General features: G+C 41.5%; 1 protein-coding gene across 1 annotated transcript in view; it reads left to right on the plus strand.

The window, feature by feature from the left end:
* Positions 1 to 26,308, plus strand: part of Dner (delta/notch like EGF repeat containing) — a 291,292-nt gene that overhangs the window by 214,434 nt on the left and 50,550 nt on the right. Inside the window, exon 8 of the mRNA XM_076866521.2 lies at positions 15,817 to 16,041. Coding sequence (XP_076722636.2) covers positions 15,817 to 16,041 — 225 coding nt within the window. The remainder of the gene's footprint in view (positions 1 to 15,816; positions 16,042 to 26,308) is intronic.

Consider the following 26,308-nt stretch of genomic DNA (forward strand, 5'->3'; position numbering starts at 1 on the left):
TTCTCCAGACAGGCATTCTCCCACTGTTCTTTTCAGTCGTCCCATTTAGGTTCGATTGTAGTTTACAGGAAGAATTTGTCACTTTTAGAGTCCCCTTCTCACTTTCAAATCCCAAACAGTCCACACCAAGTGGTATTTCCAGTCACTATGACCCAGGGCATCCACATGGGATTATTCATTAGCCACTGGCCATTTGACTGCATTTGACCATGGGCTGCTGGTCTGTCACAGGCCAGGACATTATGCACTTTAAGTCATTTTTAGCATTTTCCCTCAATTACTGAAGTCTGTGCTCAAATGAGCTCAAAGAAAAAAAGAAAAGTTCCTAGGATTCCATCCCCAAGAGAGAGTTACTTTGGATTTTAGGTGAACATCTTTGAAGTCCCCTTTATAATGCCCTTTTCAGGACACCTAGAATTGGATCTTCCTGTGCATTTTCTTCTGCAATGAGCTGCTTTACTGAACAATGTGTCCTAAATGTTCTTCCACACTGTTAATTTTTTTTTCCAGAAGAAGTGTTATTAATGGCTGAGCTTTATTCCATCACATGAATGTGCCACAATGCATTTAATGAAAGATCTAATCACTCACACACTGTTTGTGGGTCGCCTTCCTTGTGGCAGTTACGGTGGCAGTCACCAGACAGACTTGGCTTGGCCTCATGGGTCTTGTGGACAGTGACCATGAGAGACAGGTGGACAGGAGGATGAGGGATGGGGCAGGGCTCTTTTAAGTTGACCCCTCTCACCCAGGTGGGGGTTGGAGAGAGTGTCAGGAAGGATTTCCAGGGAAGCGAGGTTTAAACAGATCTACAGGGGGGAGCAGGGTGGAGTCCAGCAGAACCCAGTGCAGAATGAGATGGGGAAGGTGTAAGGCTGAGAGGGAAGACATCGGCCCAGGCAGCCCTTTCAACAGCCCAGTGAAGGGACTGGATGTCACCGGAGAGTCTGCAGGAGGGCAGCTTGAGTGGGTTTGGAAGGGGAAGGGAAGAATTTGAACACTTGGGAGAAATTACTGTGTTGGGAGGAGAAAGAATAAATCGAAGGAGGACAAGAATTGGAGAACGTCAGGAATCGGTCGCCCTTGTCTTGGTGAGCTGCTGTGCGGAGGGGATCAGTGTTGGCCGTGGAGATGGAGAAGGTGAGCAGGTCTGTCTGTGAGGAGAAGCAGTAGGACAGAGGGTGCATGAGCAGGCTTTGGGCCAGTTTTTGGTCAGCTTGATGTCTAGGGTGCCACTGGATGGGAGAGTCTCTGGGAGGGAGGATGAAGAAAAGCAAACCATCTAGAAATGTAGCTGATACGCTTTCCTTCCCACCCCTCAAAGCTGTGATTTCTGTCCAAAGTGTGGTGAGGGCCGACTCGGCTGTGATTACCTCCACTGTCTCCTCTCCCCTCTCCTCAGCCACTGGCTTCTCTGTTCTCAAACGCACCAAGGGCTTGGAAATGGTCCTCTAGGGGGTACCATTCACCCTAAAGTCGATGCTACTTGGGGCCTTGCTCCCCAACCCCCTGTTGTTGGAAACCTTCCTCTGACCCTCACCCGCCCCCCGCATCCTCCAGGTCTCCCTGACTGCATTATTTAACACAGCCCCCAAACCTCATGACCCCCGACCTGTCCAACAGCTGGTAGTGCTAGCCGATGGTGTCTGTTTCCTTGTTTATCTTTCTGTTTTCCAGAATGTAGGATCTTGCAACGGCTGATACGTGATTGGTCTCAATTAGGATAGGTTAGTGAACAAACCACCTAAGGAAAATGCAGAGCTTTGGCCTAAACCTCTGAATTTCCAGGGCCAATAACCAATTATTTTTATTTTTTAACATAACTATATATTTTAAGTTTCATCTCTTCTGCCCTTTTATCTATTTAGTGTAAACTGGGGAAGAGTTGATTTAACTTTCCTCTGACTTTTTCCAGTTAGTTTTCATTTTTCTACCTTAGCTCTAAGTTTGTGTTTCTGTTCTAGGAAAAGTCCTAAAGGTGTTTTTTTTTTGTTTGTTTGTTTGTTTGTTTCTCAAATTAACCTTCTTACGAATTAAAAGTCACCTTTTAACTGTAACCCTATTGGATCTTTCACATCTGATGGCTTTGTGATTGATTTTCTGCGATGTGCCCTTCTCTTTATCTTACATAACTGTCTGCTTTCTTAGAACTACAGCAAATGTGCTCCCAATTAACTTTTCCAGAAGCACCAGCCAAAACCCCTTCTCTGATGTACTGTCACTGCTCTTCCTCAGGCTGTCTCTGAGGTCCGGGGCAAAGCCCAGCTCTTCTTTCTTTTGAATCATTGCCACACTTGGAGCCCACATCAGCAGCTCTTCCTGCCACTGGAATTGTGTTTGCAGAAAGAAAAGTAAGAAAAGATCACCTTGTCCTGTTGTTCTTTTCCCTCTCAGACCTGTCCTTGTGGACTCCCCGATAAGGATGAGCTCTTTAAAAGTCAAAGCTTTTCTCCTTGCATCACTGTGCTGCTTGGGAATCTCAGAACTCAATTTTCTAGCTTCACCTTGATTCAGTAACTATTCATCTATGTATCTGTAATTAATATATATAATGACTAATATTCAACCCGTTCATATTTCCTCATTGCCACTTTTAAGACCTAGTCTGTGTTTTTCAATGTTTCTTCTAACTCTTCTGTTGTGTAACAAATCTGTTAGAATGTATTCTGTCACTGATCCATTGATTCATCCTTTCATTTATTCCACAAATATTCACTAAGGGCCTCCCACAGCTTAGGTACGATGCTGGGTGCTGAGGCTCAGTGACGAGGAAGCAATGTGGCTGCTCCTTCAGGAAGTCCCTGGCCTCCTTGGGAGTGGGCATGGATGATAGGTGAACCTGTACCATCACCAGTGAACAGAGATGCTATGAAGGTGGTGAGCAGGATATAGGGATATACGCCTAGCTGGGGGTGACCAGGGAAGGCCCAGCTGTTTGACATTTAAGCTGAGAATTAATACCTAAGAAGGAGCCAGGTTTGTAAGCAGGCAGGAGGGGGAATTTTCAGGCAGTGGAAACAGCCTGTAGCAGGACCTTAGCAATGGCTTGTTATTTCTGGGAACTGAATGGTGACCCCTGGGGCCAGCTGCTAGAATGAGGCTTAGACTGCTCAGCTGGGGTCAGAGCACACAAGGCCTGTCCAGGGAAGGAAGATCAAATTTTATTCTAGGAACAATTGGAAGCATGATCATGTTTACATTTTGAGAAAATTATTGTCATTGCTCTTTGGAGACTTGGTCGCAGGGGTAAGCTGGAACAGGAGTGTTGTCAGAGGAAATGGTTGTATTAGGGGAGAAATAATTTGTGACTTTGGCTAGGATGGTGGCAGTTGAGATGAAACAAAGTGTTTGAGTTAAATTGTTAACATTTAAATTGTTAACATTTTTCAGTTTCTTATTGCTAGTGAATAGAAATAGATATATTTTGGAGATGATATATGTAAATAGATATATAGTGTGAGATCCGCTGACGGATTGGTTGGACATTGGAGCTGAGAGAGGAAACCATCAGGATGGGCGACAGGTTTTGACTCAAACCGTTTGCCAAGGCAGCAAAATCATGAATTTTAAATGCCTATATACATTATTTCTTCCATGTGAATTGTTTTACATTGTCAGCAAAATTGCCAGTATCACTTTATTCCATATTTTCCCTTATGAATGTTGCATAAATTCCTGACATCTAGATAGCTTTCTGACAATATACAGAGTGATTTCATTGTCTCATAATTTAAAATCTTTTGGTAATATATTTTTTGGTCTTCACTATCTGATTTTCAAGATGCATATTCCTCAAGGATGTTTTCTTTTTATTTACCTAATAAATATTCAGCAGGCATGTTCATATAAATATTGGTTCAAATATGAAATTTGAAGTAATAGTCAAGTAGCTAAATTATATATTTTTTGTATTAACCCCTCAATCCTTAGTAGGTTTCTTTTGTAGTTCTATTTTATTTATTTTCCATTTTGATCCTCAAATCTTTCAACCTTTCCTAATTATCATATCATTATTATAATCAGTTGTTTTAAATCTCTTGACTGCTGACATTGCTTCCATATGATTGAGATCCAGTTTTTCTCTGTATCTATTGTATTTTCTTTCTGACATTTCCTGATGTGCATCCTCTGAGATCTGTACAACTTGAAATAAACTACTCCCTATAATACATATTGCAGAATTCATCATTCTCTTTGCACTTTTTGGTTAACATTATCAAACAGTTTTTCATCTCCTACTCTTCAAAGAAGATTGTACATCTGAATATATTGTCTCACGACCATCTAGTTAATACTACATATTATTCTCCTATTATAGTTTCTTAAATCTGTAGTCAGTTCAGAAGCACTACTATTATATTCATTACTTAGCTTACAGTATTCCACAAAACTCCATTGCATTTGTTCTTAATACACAGCTCTTCATGTTTGGGGAGTTTGAATGTGTCCATGGCAGTGCTTGAATGTTTGTTTTCCATCACTCTTGCTTTTGCCACAATAACAACTTTGGTTTCTGCAAGGGGGTTTATTATTTATTCACTAACCAAGCAAAGATCTTAAAGGGTTATGTTACTAAAAATAGAAACCTTACCCAAGGATATCTAAAATAATCTAATTTAGGTCATAACATCATATTTCAAACAGAACAAAGCAGAGTGGTTCCTATCATTGGAGATGAAGTTTACAACTCTTTACATAATGTATGTCTGTGTCTATACATTGAGAGTGAAAGTGGGGAGAAGAAGGAAAGGGAGAAGACACAATGATGGAAAATCTTGGTTCATTTTTAGTCTGTCTTGGAAAGATGAATTCTGTTCTGACTGAGTCTCGGCTACAGATGACCTGAAATCTTGCAGCATGGTGTCCTGTCTAATTATAACCTGGTTAATATGTGTTATTACTTTAATGCTGTGAATTTGCATTCTCTTTCTCTTTCTCAAAGTATAGCTAAAACCACTTGATGTGTATAGCTGTCCTTTTATTTGAGGAAATGAGACAAATGAGGAAGTTGAGACATATAAAAGCTAGTTACTCGATTGGAATGACATAGTTTATCAACTAGAGTTTGATTTAGTGTCAAATAATAGAAACCTCAAATGACAGATATGGAAGTAAGTCAGTTTGGGATGAATTTACATCTTAACAATTTCAAGACTTCTGATCCATGAACATGGTATATCTCCTCATTTTTTGGGAGTTTTTAATGTTTTGTAGTTTTCAGTGTAGAGGTCTTGCATATCTTTTGTTAAACTTACTTCTGTTTTATCTTTTTTGATACTATTTATAAAGGACAATTAAATTGTTAACATTTTTCAGTTTCTTATTGCTAGTGAATAGAAATACAATTGATTTTTTATAGTGACTTTGTATCCTGATACTTTGCTAAATTTACTTATTAGTTTCCATAATTTTTTATTTTTTGGAACTGGGAATTTAACCCAGGGGTGCTCTACCACTGAGCTATACCTCCAATCCTTTTTTAAAAAAATTTTTAATTTGTTATATATGACAACAGAATGCATTACAATTCATCTTACACATATAGAGCACAGACCTCCAATCCTTTTTAATTTATTTTGAGAAAGGGTTGCACTAAGTTGCCCAGTCTGACCTCAAACTTGCAATCTTCCTGCCTCACCCTCCTGAGTCACTAGGATTACTGGCATGTACTACTATGCCAGCTAGTTTCCACAATTTTTGCTTTTTTTTTTTTGTATTTTCATCATATAAAATAATAGATTGGCAAATAATAAGAATCTTGATTATTTTCCCTTTACATGCTTTATCTTTTTTACTTGCCTGACTGTATGTAGCAAAACTTCTGTGAAATGTTGCTGAAATATACAGCCTTACTTTGTTCTCTATCTTAAGGAATAAGTATTTGTTATTACATAATTAAATATGGATGTTACTGTAAGTTTTTTGTATATGTCTATAAGATGGAGTAAATTACCTCCTATTTTAGTTTGCTGAGAGTGTTTTCTTTTTTAAAAATAATGAATGGATATTAAATTTTGTCTATGATTTTTCTATACCTATTGAAATGATTGACTTGTATCATGTACACATGAAAGGAATACATTATTCAAATTTTGCATACAATAACTCATTTTGTCCATTTAGTCTACCAGTTACTGAAAAACGGTCCTTCTCTAATGATTTCTGTTTCTACTGCAGTTTTTTCTTTCAGGTATCTTGAAGCTATCTTATTAGGTATTTACACATTTAGGACAGTTAAATCTTCCTGGTGGATTGCCTACTTTTCATATTAGACATCTCTTTTATGTCTGAAAACACAACTAGTCTTGAAGTCTACTTCTCTGTTATTAAAAGAGCCATATCAGCTTTCTTAACCTTTCTTTTTCATGTTTTCCCCATTTTTTGCCTCCATCTTTATATTTAAAATGTTCTTTTGGAGAATAGATAATAGGTTTTACTTTTTCTAATACAGTTTGACAATTTCTTCTTTTGAATTAGAATGTTGGTCCATTTACATTCAATGTAATTATTGATGTGTTGGATCTAACTCTAAGTCATTGCCATTTATTTTATCTTTATCTATCCATCTATCTATCTATCTATTCCTTTGCTAAATTTTTTTGGGGTAAAGAGAGCATCTTAAAAATATTGTATTTCCTCAGTTGGATTTGTAGCTATACTGTAGATTTTTTGTTCTTTTTTAATTTTGTGGTTGTTTCTCTTTTGTTTCTAGTGGCTTCCCTGAGGACTAAAGCATGTTTGTATTTCTGCTTTTAACTGTTATTTTAAAAGAAATTAATAAAAGAAAATAATTAATATTTACCTGCTAAATGTACCATTTCCAGTGCTCCTCATTTCTTCTTGAAGATCTGAGTTTCCATTTATTGCACTTCCATTCAACTTAAATTACTTTCTTTGATATTTTGTTGTGTGGATAGCTCTGCTGGAAACAAATTCTTTCAGCTATTCTTTATCAGAAAATATCTTAATTTACCCTCATAATTTTCCTTGGAAGTAGAATTCTAGTAGACAGATTTATTTTTCTCAAAGATGTCACATCTTTTGCTTCCGTACACCCCAGTGACAAGTCATTTGTCATTGTGAATGTATGTGTTGTGAATGTATGTACTGTCGCCTTTTAGTATTTGTGCTCTTGCTCTGTTTTCCCCCCTCCATTTTCATCAGTTTGACTAGGATATTCTCGAGTGTTTTCTTTGAATTTTTCCTTTCTGGGGTTCACTGAGCATTCTGTCTGTGTGTGGATATTTGCCAACCAAACGTAGTAAAATCTCAGTCATGACGCCCGTAACCCCGACAGTGGGGTGGGTGAAGGACAAAAGTAAAAGAGCAGAGGGTTCATGCCACATGTCTTACGTTTCCTCAGAAATGGTCTCAGGACATTCCCACTTGCACCTCGCTGTCCTGGATGGAATCACTGGTCCATATGTAGCTGCAGGAGAAACTGGTAAATGTCATCATTATTCTGCGATGGGAGCAGATGTTCTATGACTGAGGGAAGTTGGGAAATGGATATAAGGACAACAACTTCTCTCACACGTAGTCAGTGAGAATTTGGGCAAGATCCTGGAGCACCTGTTTCCCTGTTCTGGGCCTTTCTGCTACACCCCAGACGTGGATTGTTACAGCAGAGTATTGCTTGGGATCTTGTATTTGGGATTAGACTGTGTCTACATACCATCTCTGCCTTTTACTAGCTGTGTAATCTCAGGTGATTTACTTGGTCTTTCTGTGCCTCATCCCCTGCCTGAATATGAAGAAATAATAGTATGTACAGGGTTGATGTGAGAGCTGAGTCTAGTCAGACACCTGGCACAGTGCCTGGTCACACACGGGCTCGCTGTCAACACATAGTTTGAGCAGTCTGTCCTGAGCCCAGGCAGAGATCTCGGGGACGCTCCTGCCTGCATCTCTCAGCCGTTTGTGCCAGGACTTCATCTTCCTTCACCAGCCTCACGTGGTGGCCCAGTCACTCTGCATGTTTAAAGAGCAGTGTGTGAGCACTTCCTGGTTCCAGAGGCACCCCGCTGAGGGACTCATGAAAAAGTGAAATTGGATCATGTTCTAGAGGTTGACTAACAGGCCTTCCAGTTTCCTTAGCCACAAACTCTGAATGTATAGGCAGATTGAGGTTTCCCAGAATCACCCCTCACAGCAAAGAGGACCGACCTTTCTGGGACACCATGTACCATCTTATTTAACCCTAGGAGTCCACACCATTCAAGGCAAGGAAATTAAAGCCAAGGAATAAGTGAGCACCTTTCCCAAGATCATACCACTAGTAAGAAGATTCTAGCTTTGGCTTTTGGGATTTGCATTATATATTATACAGCCTTGTTATTATTTTTTTAAAAAATTTTTTAGGAAGGTCATTTAGGGAGTGGCTGAAGAAAATATGAGTCATTTACAAATGGATGTCATATTTGTAAGAGGATTACAATTATGTAGGTGATGGAAGGAAGTTTACTAGTCAAAGCAATTGCATTTTTAAAATCAACTCAGCGGCTGCTTCTTCCTTTCATCCTTGAGCTCCTCAGTGTCTCAGGTGTCCAGTGTTCCAGCCTTGAACTTTCTTCTCACTCTGTTCCCTTGCCCCATCCCTATGAATGCAGTTCCCACCCATATGCCTATGACTCCCAGGGCATGTCCTCTGGTCACATCTCTGTCCTGACCACTGCGTTTCTCCGTTTGTTCCCACTACTGCACAGGAGCACCCCAACTCAGCACGCACAACATTGAACTCGTAACCCTCTCTTGAAAACCTCTCCTGCATTGTTCACTGCAATTGGTAATAGCACCATCCGCACTGTCCCTGGTTTGGAAGCCTGGGAATCACATTGTATTTATAGCTGCCTCTCTTTGGATATGCACCCTTGGAGAGTCACTATGCTTTGCATAGATTTTTGCATTTATACTTATAAGAAATGTCATTCATAGGTATTAATATCTCCTTTCCACTGCCAGCAAAAGCGGAAGGTCAAGGTGATTACATACTAGCCGAGGGTATCACAGGTTAGTAGGCAGAGGTGGTATTTAAACAAGGTTCTTCCTGGCTCCAAAGCCTGTGCTCTTCAATACAAAGTAACATACACAAGGCCCTAGGACATATTTTATTTGCTAGAGAACTGAATGATTGGTACTCTAAAGGAAACATTATCACAAGAATCTGGATTTCAGACTTTCCTTTTTTAAATTGAGAAGATCTGTTAACTGGTCCCACATTTCAAGTTGGCTGCAGGGGAATGGTGGCATCTTCTTAGGAAGGGGCATGCTTTCTTCAGTTTGCCACACTCCCTGCCACTCCCTATTGTGCTACACGTGGCCCGTTTTCCTCATCAGCATTATTTATCTGACTCCTTCTGGCATTTGAAGTTATTTTTTTTTAGTTGTAGATAGACACAATACCTTTATTTTATTTATTTATTTTTATGTGGTGCTAAGGATCAAATCTAGTGCCTCACACCACCTGCTATAACCCTAGCCCCTGGCATTTGAAGTTTTAACTGCTATTACATTGTGTCTTGGGCTCTGTCGGTCTTTCATTCCTCTGCAGTCCCATGGGTTCCTGAGTGACAGTGTTACTTGTAAAATCATTTACCAATCCATCATTCCACATCCTCCATCCTCATGGCTGCAAGTTGGTCCTCAGAGCCTCTCACTATAGTGAACAAGTGGGTTCCTGCTTCCAGTCTCAACTCTGCGATTCAGTCTCCACATTGCCTGTAATTAGGGATATAGAAACCATAAATAGGTGATGCCCAGGAGCCTCTGAATGAAATGCAAGCTCTCGAATGTGACACACAAAACCACTTGTGACTTGGCCTCCACCCAGTGCCTATGCTTTTTTTGGCCTTATTGAAATATTGGTTTTCTCCAAAGTCATGATCCTTTATGTTTCCTTTTTACCGATTTCCCTTTCTACTTGGAAGAGACTGTGTGGATTATGCTAAAATGTATTGCTGGGTGTATCCATAGAATCCTAAAGTTGCTTTCTTTCTCTATTTTGACTTGTTAAAAAAGTTTCTATTTCCTCTTTCACCAAGACACAAACAAAAGTCCAGGATATGCATACATTCTAATAATATCTGCACTGGTTGGTCCCTTGCTTATTTCTGTGCAGCATGGCACGGTAATAAGGGCATGGGCTCGGTGACCCAACCCAGCTCTGCCATCTACTAGCTGCAGAGACCTGAACAGTCTCCTTCACTTTTTATTTTTCCATCTGTTCTGCAGCTACTAATAGTTTCTAATCTTATTGTTACAGTGAAGTTAACTGGCAAGATTCACACTAAGACTTAGAAGCACCTAGAACCTAGCAGCCCCTAGTAGATGTTAGCTGCTGCTGTTATATTACCCTTTCATTCATTCATTCATTCATCCATCCATCCATCCATCCATCCATTCAACATTGGATGAGAAGCCTATCTGGGAATTTTTTTAAATTAAATGTTTATTTTTTAGTTGCAGTTGGACATAATACCTTTATTTTATTTATTTTTATGTGGTGCTGAGGATCAAACCCAGGGCCTCACACATGCTAGGCACACGCTCTACTGCTGAGCCACAACCCCAGCCCTCTTCTAGGAATTTTGATGCACCAAATTTGAGAATCCACAGTGACTTCACGGTTCATGCTTCCAGTCTCAGCCTCCTGTGATTCAGTCTCCACATGGCCTGTAATTAGGGATATGGTCGTTTCAGCCCTGTTTTCCAGGGGAGGCAGTGGAAGATGGGAGGTTGGAACTTGCCATGGTCACAGTCACCTGGTGGATGATAGAAACAGAATTCATACCCAGGAATCCAGGCCTTGGCTCCCTGTGTCTGTGTGTGCCATGGTTGTGGCCACAGCAACACACCACAGACTAGATGGCTTCAGCCACAGAAATTTATTCCTCACAGTTCTGAGGCTGGAAGTTCAGGACGAAGGTGTTCGCAGGGCTGGTTTCTTTGGAGGCCCTTCTTGGCTTGCAGATGGCCAACCTCTTGCTCTTTCTCACTTGTGTCTCCTCTATGCACCTGATCCTCTGGGGACTCTGTGTGTCCTAATCTCTGTTTATGGAGTCACCATCAGACTGGGTTGGAGCCCACCCTGACAATAACTTCATTTTCACTTAATCACTTTCTAAAGGCTTTGTCTACAAATTCTGAGGTATTAGGAGCAAGGGCTTCAAAATATGAATTTTGGAGGGCACAATGCAGTTCTTGACATCACTAATCTAATGCTTAAACATCAGAATGGGCTCCACTGGAAAGTACATTTAACTAACATTCCGCTCTTCTACTGGATTCCAGTAGTTCCAAGGACTTTTTCATTTTTATGCTTCTAACTCAGGTATGAGCTTCTTGTTTCTGAATTTATCCTCTTTGATCCTCCACAGGTGTTTAGCCACCTTAGTCTCAGAGCATTTTTAAGGACCCAGAACCTATGACCATGTCTCCTCTCTGTGTTTTTAGCTGAAATATTCCTGTCACCTTCTGTGTCCTGTCACCATCTGTGACCATGAGTTCAGCTCCACTGCAGAGAAGAAATAACTTAAATACACTCTCGAGTTTGATTTCTGCTTTTGGAAATTAAAATTTACAATTTTGTTATTTACTTTGAGTGGTTGTTACAGATAAACTAGACCCAGCCTCCTTGGGTGTGGATTTTATTATTTCTCATAAAGAAATCAATAGGCTCCCAAAGGTTTATTTTATACACACACACACACACACACACACACACAATATACATACACACACACACACACATATATATAATATGTGCATATATACTATATATATTTTAAGTGGCTACATATATACATATATAATACATGTTATAATTTTCTGATTAACGTGTATGCATTGTACATTTTAATAGGGCTCATTCTGATATTTTTACCTATGAGGTATACAGCATGCATTGATGGAATTGAGGTCATTAGAATTTCTCTTGCCTTATTATTTTATTGTTTCCTTCGAGCTCATCTCTCTTAGATTTGCATAAATATATAATAGGTAATCCTAACTATAATTATGTCACTGTTTGGGGGGGACCTTAGAACTTCTATCTCACTGGGATTTGATGGCATTAACCAACCCCTCTTTGTCTGCCCTCCTACCTTCCCAACTCCTAGAAGTCACTGTTTTCCACTCAGGTCAACCCTTTTTAGCTGCCACATGTGAGAGAGAATATGTGTTATCTGTCTTTTTGTGTTTGACTTCTTTCACTTCATGTCCTCTAGTTCTGTCCATCTTGCTACAAAGGTCAGGGTTGCGCTCTGTATGGCCAGCATGGCTGTGAATACGGACATCATCTTCATCCACTCATGCACTGGTGGGCCTCTAGGTTGTTCTGCATTCTAGCCATTGTGAGTTGTGCTGCAGTAACCAGGGGAGTGCAGGTATCTCTTTGGCTTGCTGATTCCATTTCCTTTGGATGTATGCCCAGAATTGAGATTACTGACCAGATCGTAAGATTACCTATTTCTTGTTCAGCTTTTTGAGTTTCTTATATGTTCTGGATATTAATCCTGTGTTAGATAAATAGTTGGCAAATATTTTCTCCCATCCTGTAGGTTGTCTCTTCACTGTTGATTGTTTCCTTCATTCTACAGAAGCTTTTTTAAAAGTTTGGTATAATCCCATTTATTTATCTTTACTTTAATTTCCTGTGATTTGGGGGATCATATCCAAAATACCATTGCCTATACTGATGTCTTAAAGTGTTTCTTTGAGTAGTTTCATAGTTTCAGGTCTTAAATCTAGGTCTGTGTTCCACTCAGGTGACTTTTTTACACAGTAGCAGACAAAGGTCAACTTTGAGCCTTCTGCATGTGGATATCCAATGTTCTTTGCTCCATTTATTCCAAAGGATGTCCTTTCTCCAGTGTATGTTTTTGGCACCTTAGTTGAGGACCATTGGCATGGGGGTGTATTTCTGGGATTTCTCTTCCTATCCACTGGTCTAGGTGGTGCTGTGCTCTTCTGGTTACTCTGGGTTTCTGGAGGTCAGGTGTTCCTACTGCCTCCCGCCCTGTTCTTCAGGTTCAAGATTGCTTTAGCTATTTGAGGTCTTCTATGGTTCCATGTGAATTTTTTTTTCCTTCTATAAAGAATGTCATGGTATTTTGATGGGTATTACATTGGCTCTGTGAATTGCTTTGGGTAGTACAGATGGTTTAACAATATTAATTCTTCTAATCTAAGAACACGTGAGGTCTTTCTAGATTTTTGTGTCATCTTCCATTTCCCTCATCAGCGTTTTATGATTTCCATTATCTAGATCTTTCATGTCCTGGGTTAAATGTACTCCTAAGTACTTTATTGTTTATAGCTGTTGTGAAGAGAATTGCTTTCATGTTTTCTTTCTCAGCAAGTTTGTTATTCATATGTAAAAATGCTACTGACTTTCACATGTTGCTTTTGCTTGCTGCAACCTGGAGTTGTTTTGTCAGTTCTCATACCCTTTAAGTGGAAATTCCCCCCTTTACTTTTTCTTAGATAATAAGATAAAAGCTTAAGTTTTTATCCAACTGAATATAAATTTTGTGTTAACTTGATCATTTTTTTCCCCAAAACTTATTTCTTAATATTAAGGGAAAAAAAACAGGTTTAATTACCTTCAGTGTTATACACAATTAGAAAATGGAAACTTCTATATTTTAAATGACTCTGATATATTTTCTAGACACAGAAAAGAATAGCTAATTTTATTTTGTTCTAAGATGAAGAGATTTGAAATATTGTCCTGATTTGGAAATAGCATGTCACATAGTGATGATAATATACAGTGCTGTTGTATGTTGATAAGCATTCAGGTGTCTTCTTTTCAATGAGAATAAAATGGAATACATCTCAGGAAGGAGAGAATTATATTTCACTCCTTGTTCATTCTCACTATGGAGAATTCAAGTATTTTTAAAACCAATTGTATGGTACATTTTAAGTATTATTCCTAAAATTTAATGGCTGTCATGAACTCTACCCAAGGTTGAATAGCATTGTATTTGAAATTTTTTTTCTATTTCTGTGTAGAGTACTATCAAGTTGAATATGCCAAATATGAATAGTGCTTCAGGTAATTAAATCTTGCTGAGCGCCATTAGCCAAGTAGGTATGACAATTTCCTTGCCAGCGTTCCCCATGTTGCTTAGAGGAAGGACTCGTGGAAATGGACTTGCCTTGGACATTTGCAGTGACATTGCATGTATGTTTGAGAAAGGTGACCTTGCTCAAGGACCAGGGTGGATCCGGGTTTAGGGCGGATCAGGGTTTAGGGCTCTCCTTGGGTTTAGGGCGGTTCCAGGTTTAAGGTATACCCTGCTGGGAATAGGGCGTATCCTGCTGCCTCAGGCGTGCCCGCTCCTGGAGTTCCCGTTGAGTTCTGCAGGATTCAGAGAGTATTTGGGATCCAGAACGTGGAACTTGGCAGAGAATGTGGATTTCCCCAGAATGTGTTTGTAGAGGGCCGGTGTGAGTTCGGGAATAAAGAATTGCTGTTTGAATCTACAAAGCTGTGAGTGGCTCGTGATTTTGTGCCCAGCCAGACTGCGGCAAAATCTGGAAGCTATTTTTGTTTGTTTTATATATTTACTATGTTCTTAACAATAACTACAAAAATGGTCAATTTTGCTAAGGAGATCTAAGCACAGATGCATCAGTATAAACTTAATACAAGTATATGTGAGCAAATTTATTTAACTCTTCTTTCTACGATTTAAATTACCTTCATTTAATTTTTCAGATTACTCTTAAAGTATTAAAAGAAGTCTAGGTTTTATCCAAAGCATTGTTCACTGCCCATAGAAATACAGATGCACATATGTATGTATACATCATGTTTAATGAGACAAATACCCAGAGAAAACAAAATAAAAATTCCCTACAGAATTACCAAATTTAAAAATGTAACAGCGTCCCATAATTTTTACACACTGTAAACTACATTCACGTTAAGTGTGTAAATTCCATACCATAAACTCATCCTCTCAAAGCGTATAATTCAGTGTTGGGCAGTCATCGCCACCCTTCAGTTTACAATGTCTCCTTCTGTCCCAATAGATCACCCCTGCCCATTGCCGTTGGTCCCACACCAGCCACAGCATTTGTCCATCTGCTTTCTGCATTTAAGGGTCCTTCTTCTGGACATGCTGTGTAAAGGGAATATACTTTGTCACCTTTCGTGTCTGGCTCCTTCCCCTGACTCTGTGCTGTTGAGGTTCCTGGATGCCACAGCACCTGTGGGTGCTGGTTACTTTTTATTCCCTGAATTGTTCTGAATTGTATGGACATGCGGTACCATTTTTGTGGGTTTCAATAGCCAACTTGTAAAAAAAAAAAAAAAAAGTATGTATTGAAGAAACCAAATCAAGGTCAAAGGGATAGGAATAGGAGATTTTTTTAGTGCTTATTATTTTGTATGGTTTTAATTTTTGAAATTCAGGATCATGTCTTATCTGTTAAAGCAAAGTGAAGAATGTGTATAAACAAGACAGTAAAGCCTTACACTGACCCAAATCCTGCCTTCCTTTAGAGAATCACCATCAATTTATTTTTAGCATTATTCTAGAATATACATGCACACATACACACATGCATGTAAATATACACATGCACACATACATATGGGCATCAAAGCAGCCATATGTTTTATATACAACAAAAAGAGAATTGTGGAGCTTAGTATTTTAACACAGTTAGCAAAGCTAAGAAAAGCGAAGGGATTAATGAGCTAATCCACTCACAATGAAGAAAAGGGAAAATCTGTGGACTCTGTTGGTTATCATGTGCAAACAAGTTTTCATTTCTTAAAGGCCCCTCTGCGTTTTCTTGCAGGATACTTCGGATCTGCTTGTGAAGAAAAGGTGGACCCTTGTGCCTCCTCACCATGCCAGAACAATGGCACCTGCTATGCAGACGGGGTGCACTTCACCTGCAGCTGCAGCCCAGGCTTCACGGGGTCCACCTGCGCCCAGCTCGTTGACTTCTGTGCCCTCAGCCCATGTGCCCACGGCACGTGCCGCAGTGTGGGCACCAGCTACAAATGTCTCTGTGACCCAGGTTGGTGCCGCCCATAGACCACACACCTCTTCTTTCCTCAATCTCAAAAGACCGTTCGTTTTTCTTTTGCATCTGAGTAAATGTCGTCCCTCTGGATGTAAATAGAAGTGAATTCTACTCAATTATGGCACAATGTAGACTGCATTAGGAAGGGCTTTAAAAATATCTTTTCTCCTTTTCATGACTATTGCATGACCAATTCACATTCATTTCAGAAAACTTAGAATATTCACGAACGCACAATGGAGAAAATTAAAAGGCTTCATCTTATAACAGGGCAATTATTTTTAATAATTGCCTATAGGCCATTCCAGAGCTTTTAGTGTATGGTTTACCTTTTACTGTTGTGTGCTTAAATGGACAGAATAGGTTTTCCTATTTTAGTGTGTGCATGAAAAGTGCAATGTGATCCTTTCAGAAATGTGCCATCTATTAAAATTCTTACTCTGTGCATAGTCTGCTACCCTCTGACTTCCTGTATAAACATTCAGAAGCTTCACCTTTTATTTTATGAATATCTTTTTCATTTGTAATACCAATTTTTAATCATGGAAGTTTTGATACTCAGAAATCAGAGTGATTACTAGTTGCAATTTGTGTCTTTCCAATCTTCTGATGTGGTCTGAAAAGAATTCATGGATTGTCCTTTCTTCTTTCTCATTTCCATTCTACCCATGTCTTCATCCTTGTATGAGCTAGCTTTTTAGAATGCTTCCTTGGACAAAAAGTCTTCACACACACACCCCTGACCAGGCAGCATGGCTGGTTTTGTTTGATTTGAGCTCTGCCATGTGCCTGGGATGCCTCACCTGGGAAACCTCTAGGGCTGAGATTTCTTCTTCCGGGCTCCAACCATCCCCTACAATATTACTTTTGCAGTTCTACACCATGAGACAGTCCTGCACTGAAAATGACCTTCCGGTAAACAGAGGGCACATGCAATGGCATCCTGACAGATTTTGTATCCTCCTGGATCCTAGCTGTTTTAGCTTGTGTAAGGAACTACTCTGATGTCCAGACAGTGACAGACTCGCCACTCTTCAGCATGTATCCCAATCCTTCAGTGACACGTTATTGTATTAATTTTCCTTGCACGTGTCTCTCTTCCTTCAGGGGTAGAGGAAGTGTGCTTTCTTTTAACAGCTTTTGGCTCAACAAAAATGGTCCCAAACCACCCCCGAGTGATGATCTTTTTGCATTCTGAGCTGGGTGAGTCACATCTTTGGTCCTTTCAGGGTCACATTTTCACGGAGTTTTGGAGGTTCAGTCATGCACCTGTGCTCACACACCCAGTGGGGAGCTGAGCCCAGATTCCAACCCAGGGGCTCTTCATTGTATGCCCCCAGTGCCTGGCCCAGCACCTCCCAAGGGCACACTCACACTCATGAGTCAATTAAAGGAGGTAGTTGGAAATGCAGCTGAGCATTTGAAGGGTTTTGAAAAGCTTTTCTTTTTTCTTCCCCATAGATTCCTAATTCTCTGATTTGCTAAGCAATTGACATTTTGCCAAGTTCCTCTTTCCTCTCTGGTCTGAATTACAGAGGAGGGGCTGTTTAATCGGCTTGGTAACAGTGTTAGGATTCTCCAGAGAAACAGGAGGGAGAGAGAGAGAGAGATTTATTTTAAGTAACTGGCTCATGCAATTGTGGGGACTGGCAAGTCCAGCATCCGTAGGGGAAGCTGGCAGGCTGGAAACCCAGGAGGCTTTCTGCGTTGTGTGTTGGGGCTGAATTCCTTCCTCTTTGAGAAACCTGTCTTTGCTCGTAAGGCCTTCCAGTGATTGGACGGGGCCCACCTGCATGTGGAGGGTCAGCCGCTCTACCCAACGTCTACCGATTTAAATGTTAAGGTTACCTTTAAAAGCCTTCATAGCAACATCTGGATTTGTATGAGAGCAGATACCTGGGTACCACCGTCTGCCAAGCTGACACAGGAAGGTCACTATCTAGTACCTTTTGGGTTTCTCCTAAACCTCAGAGGGAAGAAGTTTCTTCTGTTCTGCTTACGACACAAGGGTATTTTTCCAGATTCACACCAACTTCTCCTGTCTGAGTTGGCGGAGAGGGGAACAGGTCCCCTGAGGGCCCAGTGTTCATCATGTGTGCAGTGGGGCTGCTGCTGAGGACAGGGATAGTCCCCGCCTGCGCCCTTCCCCACAGGAAGGCAGAGCACCGGGACGGTTCTGTGTTTGCAAACTAAACAAGCTGCAGTTGTGCTGGGGAGAAGGGCGCCTCATCAAGGCCTGACTCACGGGCTCGCTGCTCCTGCAGGGCACTCAAGTTGACATAACACGTGGGGTGATTCCCCTCAGCAGCAATCGGAGGTGAAATCCCCCTGTCAGGAACTTCATGACCTGTCCCCTGAGAGTTCCGACTCCCCCCATGACGTCCCACAAAGAAGAACCAAATATGACAAGGCTGAGAAACAACTTCAGTTTCTCCTCCTCTTCTCCTCTGACGTCCTTCCTTAGCCAAAGTCTATATGTCTAGTTGCTTTATTTTTAAAACCTTAAATTGAGTGCAGTTAAGATAAATGGTGCTCCTTAATAATACCTAGTAGAGTTTTTCAGCTTCTGTGAGGGGTGTCCCTGGCCCTAAATGAAAAAACAAACACAACATTGCTGAGTGTTCCTCTTTTCACCTGGGAGAAGTACCTGAGAGGGAAGAGATCCTGCCTGTGTGATCCCCACTTACTGACTATGACCATAGCAAATTTGCAGGGCATCTCTGGACCTCAGCTTCCTCCTCAGTTGGAAAGAAGAGGGGGTTGTATTTGAGAGCATTAAATGAGAGTCACGTAGCGCCTTCCCTGGCACGGAGTAGAAAAAGCTCTTCATTCTTCTTTCTTTCTATGCATCGAGATTCCAGCAGCGTTCTTCAAGCCAGAATGGCAAAAGAGCTCCTATTTAAGTTCCACTTTCCCCTCCCTCTGTTCTCTGCTAAAACGTTATCCATGTCCATTTGGAGCATTTAACTTGGAAATTGCCTGTGGCCCAGCAATATCCCTAAGCAGCCCTGAAAAGCCTGGAGAGACAGGTATCCATTCCCTGAGATTCTCATGTGTCAGGCAGCCTTGGGGTTCTGTCAGGGCTCACTCATCAAACTTGGGAGACAGAATTGCTTTCAGAGAGGATGCTTCCTCAGATCGTTAGGTGACTTTGTATGAAATAAAAAAAGGCATTTTAGCATCTGGCAAGAATTTACATTTTAAGAGGTGAACATTACAAGTCTGTGAATGTGAAATTTCTCGTCTTAATCTTTTGGAGCATGTAATTGCTTTACTACTAGTTTGCATAATAGAAGAATTTCATGAGAATGGGTGAAATTGGGCATCGAGCTGCAGAGCAGGAGCCTGATCATCTTAATCGAGAGCAAACGGATCCCATTTCATAAATGGCAGCAGATTGAAATCATGTCATGTTGATAATTAGTTCCCATCTGAAAAAAAAATGCCATTTTGATGATTGCAAATCAAATTCGTCAGGTGCTTTATTTCAAGCCTCATTTTTAGCTTATCAGACCAGGCATTTCTGATGGGGTTTAATATTAAATAATAAAATGTCAGCACTGAGAAATCATTGAAATATTATCTTTCAGTGACAGTGTTAAGTGATAGGCCATTCTCTAAAAAAAAAAAAAAAAAAAATTGCAAATTGAAATCTGAAGACTGGAGAAAATGAAACCTAGAGCTGCTGCAAACATTAGGTGGAGAATTCTCCAGGGGCAGGCCATTGTCCCTGCGCATGGGCACTATGGAGTTTCATGTGTCCTCCATAGCATCTGGAGATGATCATTTGGAGGATAAGCACTACAGATGACCATTGCAGGAAGTAGACTTTGTAGGAAGGGACATGGTTTGCCTGAGCTCACTGGACCTGGTCCCTGACTAATCCACCTGAGCTTTACAGGTTGTAGCTTAACCACACTATATAAAGTGTTTAGTATACCTAAGAATGGAGGCATTAAATTCTTAAGTTATTTAAGGTACAAAGCATAAGAATATATCAACTTTTATTTTCGTGAATAATGTCTTTGATGCCCGTCAATTCAACCGCAGCTGGATTCCTGGACTAGACCTAGGGCAGTTGCTGATCACCATCCTTGCCAATTCTCCTTGACCAAGGGGTTGATATTAAATTACATTGTCCAGATACACAATATACTGTAAAATAAAGGATGTTTAGGTTTCTTCCAAATGAAGTGGTTTCTTTTCTAAAGGATGGTACGGGAATTTCAGATGCTATTTTTTTCTGTTTGTGAGATTTGCCTTACCTGTGGGCAGTGCTTCTGGTCTGGAAGGCCCCTAGGACACAGCTGGTGTTGCTTCCTCCTCTTATGTGCAGACTTAGCAATATCAGCACTCTGATAGTATTTTCTGGAAACAGAATTAAAGACTCAATGATCAGGATTTTAGTAGCAATTGAGTAACAATATAGAAACTAGCATACCTACAGAGCTCTGAAGACACAGCTCTCTGATGAGTGCCTAGATGTATTTAGATTCCTTGGAAAGTATAGTGGACAACTTTCATCCGTTACTCACCTTGATCTGGCTCACTAAGATGAAGACAAATACGGGCTCCTGATCTGCATATCATCTTGACAGTGGATTGTGTAGAACATACCATCTCTTTCCCCCAGGTCCTAGTCCTGCTTCATACCCTTCCTTGTTTTATCCTCCAAAATATGATGCCTTCCCTCACCATCTGGATCCCCCCAGGAAGTCCTGTTTACCTAGATATATCAATTTCCAGGGAGGTTTGCTTTAGTTTTTATAATCTGTACTCTACCTCAGAAAAAGTTCCCATCTCTATGTGGATATCATGATGACTGTAAGAACTGAGAAAGAGAAGAGCAGCCACTAACATTGGGAGCTTGTTTGACACTTACAGGCTAACTTTGAAGGTGGTGGGGGTTGGCTTGATGACCTCAGCTGGTTCAGAGTATCTCCTGTGGAACATAAGGACATAGACAACCTCCTGGATCACCAATATTGGACATAATCACTCAGAGGCCCTGACAAAGTGAGACAAAACAAGACCACTTCATAATTTTGTCTAAGACAAAGATCACCATGTAACCCATACACTCTAAACATTTCTCCTTTTTTTTTTTTTGTATCCAGTGAATCGGTTGCTGTTTCATTACCAGCTATGTCACCAGCCTTGTCTGGCCAGATACCCCCAAACATAGAATTGCTCCTGCATTTGGACAGCATCCACTTTGGCACGAATCCTCCCTAAATCGCCCAAATGTAGTTCAAATTCTATAATAAATCCTATCTAACATTTTCTTACTGAGCTATTCCGTGGTTCCTCATTGGGTCATTCAACTTGATCAACTCCAAGCGTGTCTATGGTAGCATTTTGTTGGAGAGCATAGACAAAACTTAATTGATTACAATGCTCTAATTACTGAGGTAGGCAATTGATCGAATTTCCACATCGACATCAGTTAGAATGGAGTTTCTAATAAATCAGACATTGAGATCCAGTTGGCTGCAGGATAAGATGCATTAGATACTGTAATGAGTAGTGAGTCTGAAATGCTCGTTAGGGCAGATTGAGGAGCAATGTAGATGCTAAGGAGTTTGGACAGTGAACACTTGGAGAAATTTTTTTAGAGGGTATGTGTGAAGAGTTATGTGTTTTAGATCATTCTCGTGGTTTTTGGTATACAGCACAGTCAAGAAGAGTCTAGAAGACAGGAACTTTTGGCAAGTAGAGGTGAAGACTTGAACTTGTGCAGTGGGATTGAAAGGATGGTTCAGACACTTATGTGAGGAAGGATCCTAAGAGTTTCGTTGTGAGTAGGAAACAAAGGTGAGAATGGAGTCAGTGGGCCCCTAAGACTTTTTCTTGGGTAACTCGGAGAAACTGGAAAATATGCAAAAGGTTCCTTTTTATAATAATAAAAAAGACTCTTTTTATTCTCTTGGGTACAGCAGGCCAAGTGGGGCCGATGCTGCAGCATATAGTTGGGCTAGGATTTGGGGATGAGGTGAAACCGGGGAAATAAGAATGGACTTCCTGTGGTCTGGGTGCTGCAGAAAGTCATGGCAGCTGTTCAGAGAGAAGAAGGTGAGAGAGCCCACCCAGACACAGTCATCTGATCCTTGGCAAAGTAGCTGAGAACGTATACCTGAGAAAGGACAGCCATTCTAACAAGTGGTGCTGGGAAAACTGGATATTCATATGCAGAAAATGAAAATAGGTCACTATATTTCACCCTGGACAGAGATCAGCTCAAAATGGATCAAAGATCTAGTAATTAGACCAGGATCTATGCTAGAGGAAAACGTAGGGTCCACACTCGCCCTGTGGGTGCTTCAAAACCCCAGTTATTAGTATTTGTGGTCTTTGACGACTTCCTTAGGCTAACAGCCTGAGGGACTCATCCACGGACACTGGTAAGGAGCAAGGGAGATCACCTGGAGGAGCATATGGGATTTCTATGAGATTCCCTGTGTTAACAACCTCCTCCAAGGCCGCTTTCTGACCTTGTTGGAATGGCTGATCCATGTGTATGAAAGTGTTAATGAACTGGCCTTTACTTAAAAGGGATTCTGCCCTCACCGCTCCCCAGCTTCCCCTCAAAATTCAAATCGTTCACAACTCACTCTTGGCTGGACTAATGTTGAAAAGGTGTGAGTTCTACCTGCCAAAAATAGGAGTTAGCATTGCCTGTGAGGACAGCAGAAGTCAGCTCACATCATCTCACCTGGAATGGGAGTTGGAAATGGCAGCTGGTGACAGGTGACGTTGCTAACCAGTGCTTGTCCAGGACGGCTCTATCTGCCAACATGTGATTTCAGGAAATTCTCATCAAGCCTGTGGCCCTGGAGGCCAGATGGAGACTTGTCTAAACTCTTTTGTAACTAAGCCATTAACTCCTATCTTGCTTTGTGGTTGGAAGTTATTATTAAGCCATCACTGCTGTTTCTGACGGCTGGAGAGTGAGAACCTGGGATTTAGAACTGCAACCCTGCATGCTGTGCCTCCTCCCTGGTGTGATGGGCGGGGCCTGGATTCTCAGGTGAGAAGAGCATCCTCAGAGCCCCAGCTGTTCCTGTAAGCAGCTGTGAGTTGGCCTCTGTGGGCTACTTTCCTCTTCTGTAAAATGGGGATAAACATAAACATCCAAGCAGATGACACAGGGGGCAGTGCAGATATCAGGTATTTCTTTTCCTGGGAAAGACCATTGAGGAAAGTATTAAATCTGTGCTCTGAATATCTTCTTATGAGGTTCTAGGTTAGCGCTGGGTTAGCCGTGGGATCAAGTTCCATGGCCATCGTGGGCATTCTTAAGTGATCTGCACACATGTAGCTTTGTAAGGGATGGGGAGATTGCTTGCTGCCATCACAGCTCTTTGCGACTCTAGTCAGAGATAATTAAGGGGCAGGTGAGAGGCAAGTCTCAACTAGACTGGTTTCCTGAGGGACCAGAGTCCTCACCAAGTGGGACCTGGGGTCATGGCCATTCTCTGCCATGACAAGGAGCTGGTTAAGGGTGGAGCCTGGATCCCACCCAGGCAGTCAGGATCCAGAGCCTCTGTTGCCTTTGAGCAGATAGGAAACGGGGTCAAACTGTGACCATCACTCTCCAAGGGACTGAAAAATGAAGATGTTAATCACATTTACTAAGTGCTAGTTGTCTTAATAGCCAGCTCAAATTCACACATTAAGTTGAGATCATCACCCACATTGATTCCACTCTGTTGACCCGGGGAGTGACCTGATCCAGGCGGCTCTGCTTCTGGTAGCTCCCATCCCTGAGAACCTACTACATCTAGACTCTGCCAAATGCTGAACATCTTTTCTCTCACTTGTTCCTTAGGGCTTGAGGCATGGCTCAGTGGTAGAGCACTGGCCTCGCCTGTGTGAGGACCTGGGTTCAATCTGTCCCAATATAGGCAACAGAAACCACTCTCAGTACTCCTTTCCTTCCACTTAAGGATAGGGAAAGTGGAGCATTGAGAGTTCAAACAGCAGGAGGTGGAGGTGATGGAGGACCAGTTTTAACCTAGGTTTGCCTGACATTCAAGCCCCTGCTCTTGACCAATAGGCTGGACTTTTGGAAGCCTAGTTGTGGCCTCCCATGTCAGGTGTGACCCTGTCCTCTCGCTTGTGGTTGGACCAATCAGGAGAACAAACTTCCAGACTTGCCTGTCTCAGTAGTGCTCCTGAGCATGGGATGCCAGCTGCAGAGGTGGCCTTGATTGTCACTTGGTGAATGACTTTTCACCAATAGAAGCTTCTCAGTTCCCAGCACAGAGGAGTTCAAGTCATGTCGGAGGGAATGGAACGGCTTGAGAGCAGGTAGACCCCTTCTGCCTTTGCCTTACCCTGAAGATCCAGCAATCTGCTGCTTTGAAATTGTTGCTGAGGGCTACCTGTACTGGAAGCTTATGATTTCATTTGACCTGGATGCACTTAATTAAAGAAACTGCTCTTCCTGTGACTCAAAGGAGAAAGGCAGACATAGCCATGACAGATGAGCTGCCCTGCAGGTTGGGTAGGTTCTCTTGATTGGCACTTCTCACTTCTGGGGGTCCCCAGTGGCTACTAGCAATTTTTCTTGCCCCAGAATTCCTAAAAGCCTCCTGCACTGATTGCTTTATACCAGGGACTCCTTTGCTCTTGTTTCTCTTCACCTGGCCCTGGAAATATCATAGTTTGAAATGTTCTTTCCTCTTCATCTTTGACTTTTGTGTTTTTAGTTCTCTGCCTTGAGGTAGTCTGATGTCACGCACTGTCAGTAGCACACCTTCCCAGGAGGCTGGCGCAGTGTCAAGAATGAGGTATCCACTGGGCCTCAGAACTTGGGGATTGGAAACCTGTAACCACGTGCCCTCAGAGGTGATGTCTGAGATACGTTGTGACTGATGGAAGACGGCGTCCTAACTCCAATTAAACAACCAGGATATCTTTGGCTGCAAGTCCTATTTTTTTTCCTGGGATTCTTGCCTTTGGTATGCTTTTAAATTCCTCAGTGATTTGAATTTGTCTAAAAACCTGGGGACAGTGTCTCACAATTTTTCCATTGGTCGTGCCCATCAATTTGCAGTTGGAGAGCACACTTTAAAAGTTGTTGTCTTCACTGAATGATTTTACATGATTGCTTCAGTTTTAATGAAGATCCAGAGTTCTCAGGTTTGCCAAAGCAGACTGATACAGGACTTTCTCTTGTGTCAATCCTAGTTTTTGTCAACTCCGATGAGATACTGATTTTTCTGAACAGTGGGCCCTCTTCATCTTACTCAAGGGCTTCCTTACGCAACGCCATGATTCTCTATTTAGAACCTTATTTGGCTTCATAGGGGTGGCCTACAGAGATCCTTAGCTGGTTGGACTGAAGTCTTCTATTTTCTTTTGTTCATTTGTTTTTGTCGCACTAGTTACTAGAGATTGAACCCAGGGGTGCTTTACCACTGAGCTACATTCCCAGTCTTTTCTTTATTTTATTTTTTTTGTGACAGAGTCTCCCTAGATTACCAAAGGTAATCTAAGTTGCTAAGGTGGCCTTGAACTTGTAATCCTCCTGCCCAGGTCTTCCAAGTTGCTGGGATTATAGTCGTATGCCACCATGCCCAACTTGGACCGAAGACATCAACATGTCTCAATGACATAATGATGATTGCCAGGATTGTGTTTCAACTTCCTCTACCTGATGTTTTTAATGGCAAAAACTATCACAGAGTGGAGGTCCCAGGTCTCACTCATTATTTAGCTATTACTTTAAGTTGGATAAGCCCACCTGAAAGAAGATCTGGACCATGAATTATGTAGTGCCTGGTGCCATGATTTTGAGAAAACTCTCCTTTATCAAATACTCCCTAAAATACCTTTCCTTCCAGTTCTCTGCTACCTAAAAGTTGATTTATATGGTTTTATTCTTTTAAGCTAGGCATTGTCCTTAGCAATCAAACCTTTGTATCAGTTATTTAATGCTGCATAACAAGCCACCTCAAAACTTGGTGGCTTATAACAACCAAGTTTACAGTTCTGTTGGCTGATAGTTTGTGCAGGGCTTGGCGAGGACGTCTCGTCTCCGCTCCGTCTGGTGTCAGGTCTCCTCGTCACGGTGCTGGCACTTAGCTGGAGTGATGGGACAGGGCGGCCACATGTCTCTCACCTGCCAGCAGACCAGGCTCAGCTGCTTCACCTCACAGCTGGTTCCCACGCAGCAACAGAGGACCAGCAACCTGCTCTTCAAAGCTTAGTCTTCTGTTGTTTGCTAATGTTCCATTGACCTAAGTCACATGGATTC

This window comes from Callospermophilus lateralis, chromosome 9, assembly GCF_048772815.1.
Source record: "Callospermophilus lateralis isolate mCalLat2 chromosome 9, mCalLat2.hap1, whole genome shotgun sequence".
In the NCBI taxonomy this organism is placed as follows: Eukaryota; Metazoa; Chordata; class Mammalia; order Rodentia; family Sciuridae; genus Callospermophilus; species Callospermophilus lateralis.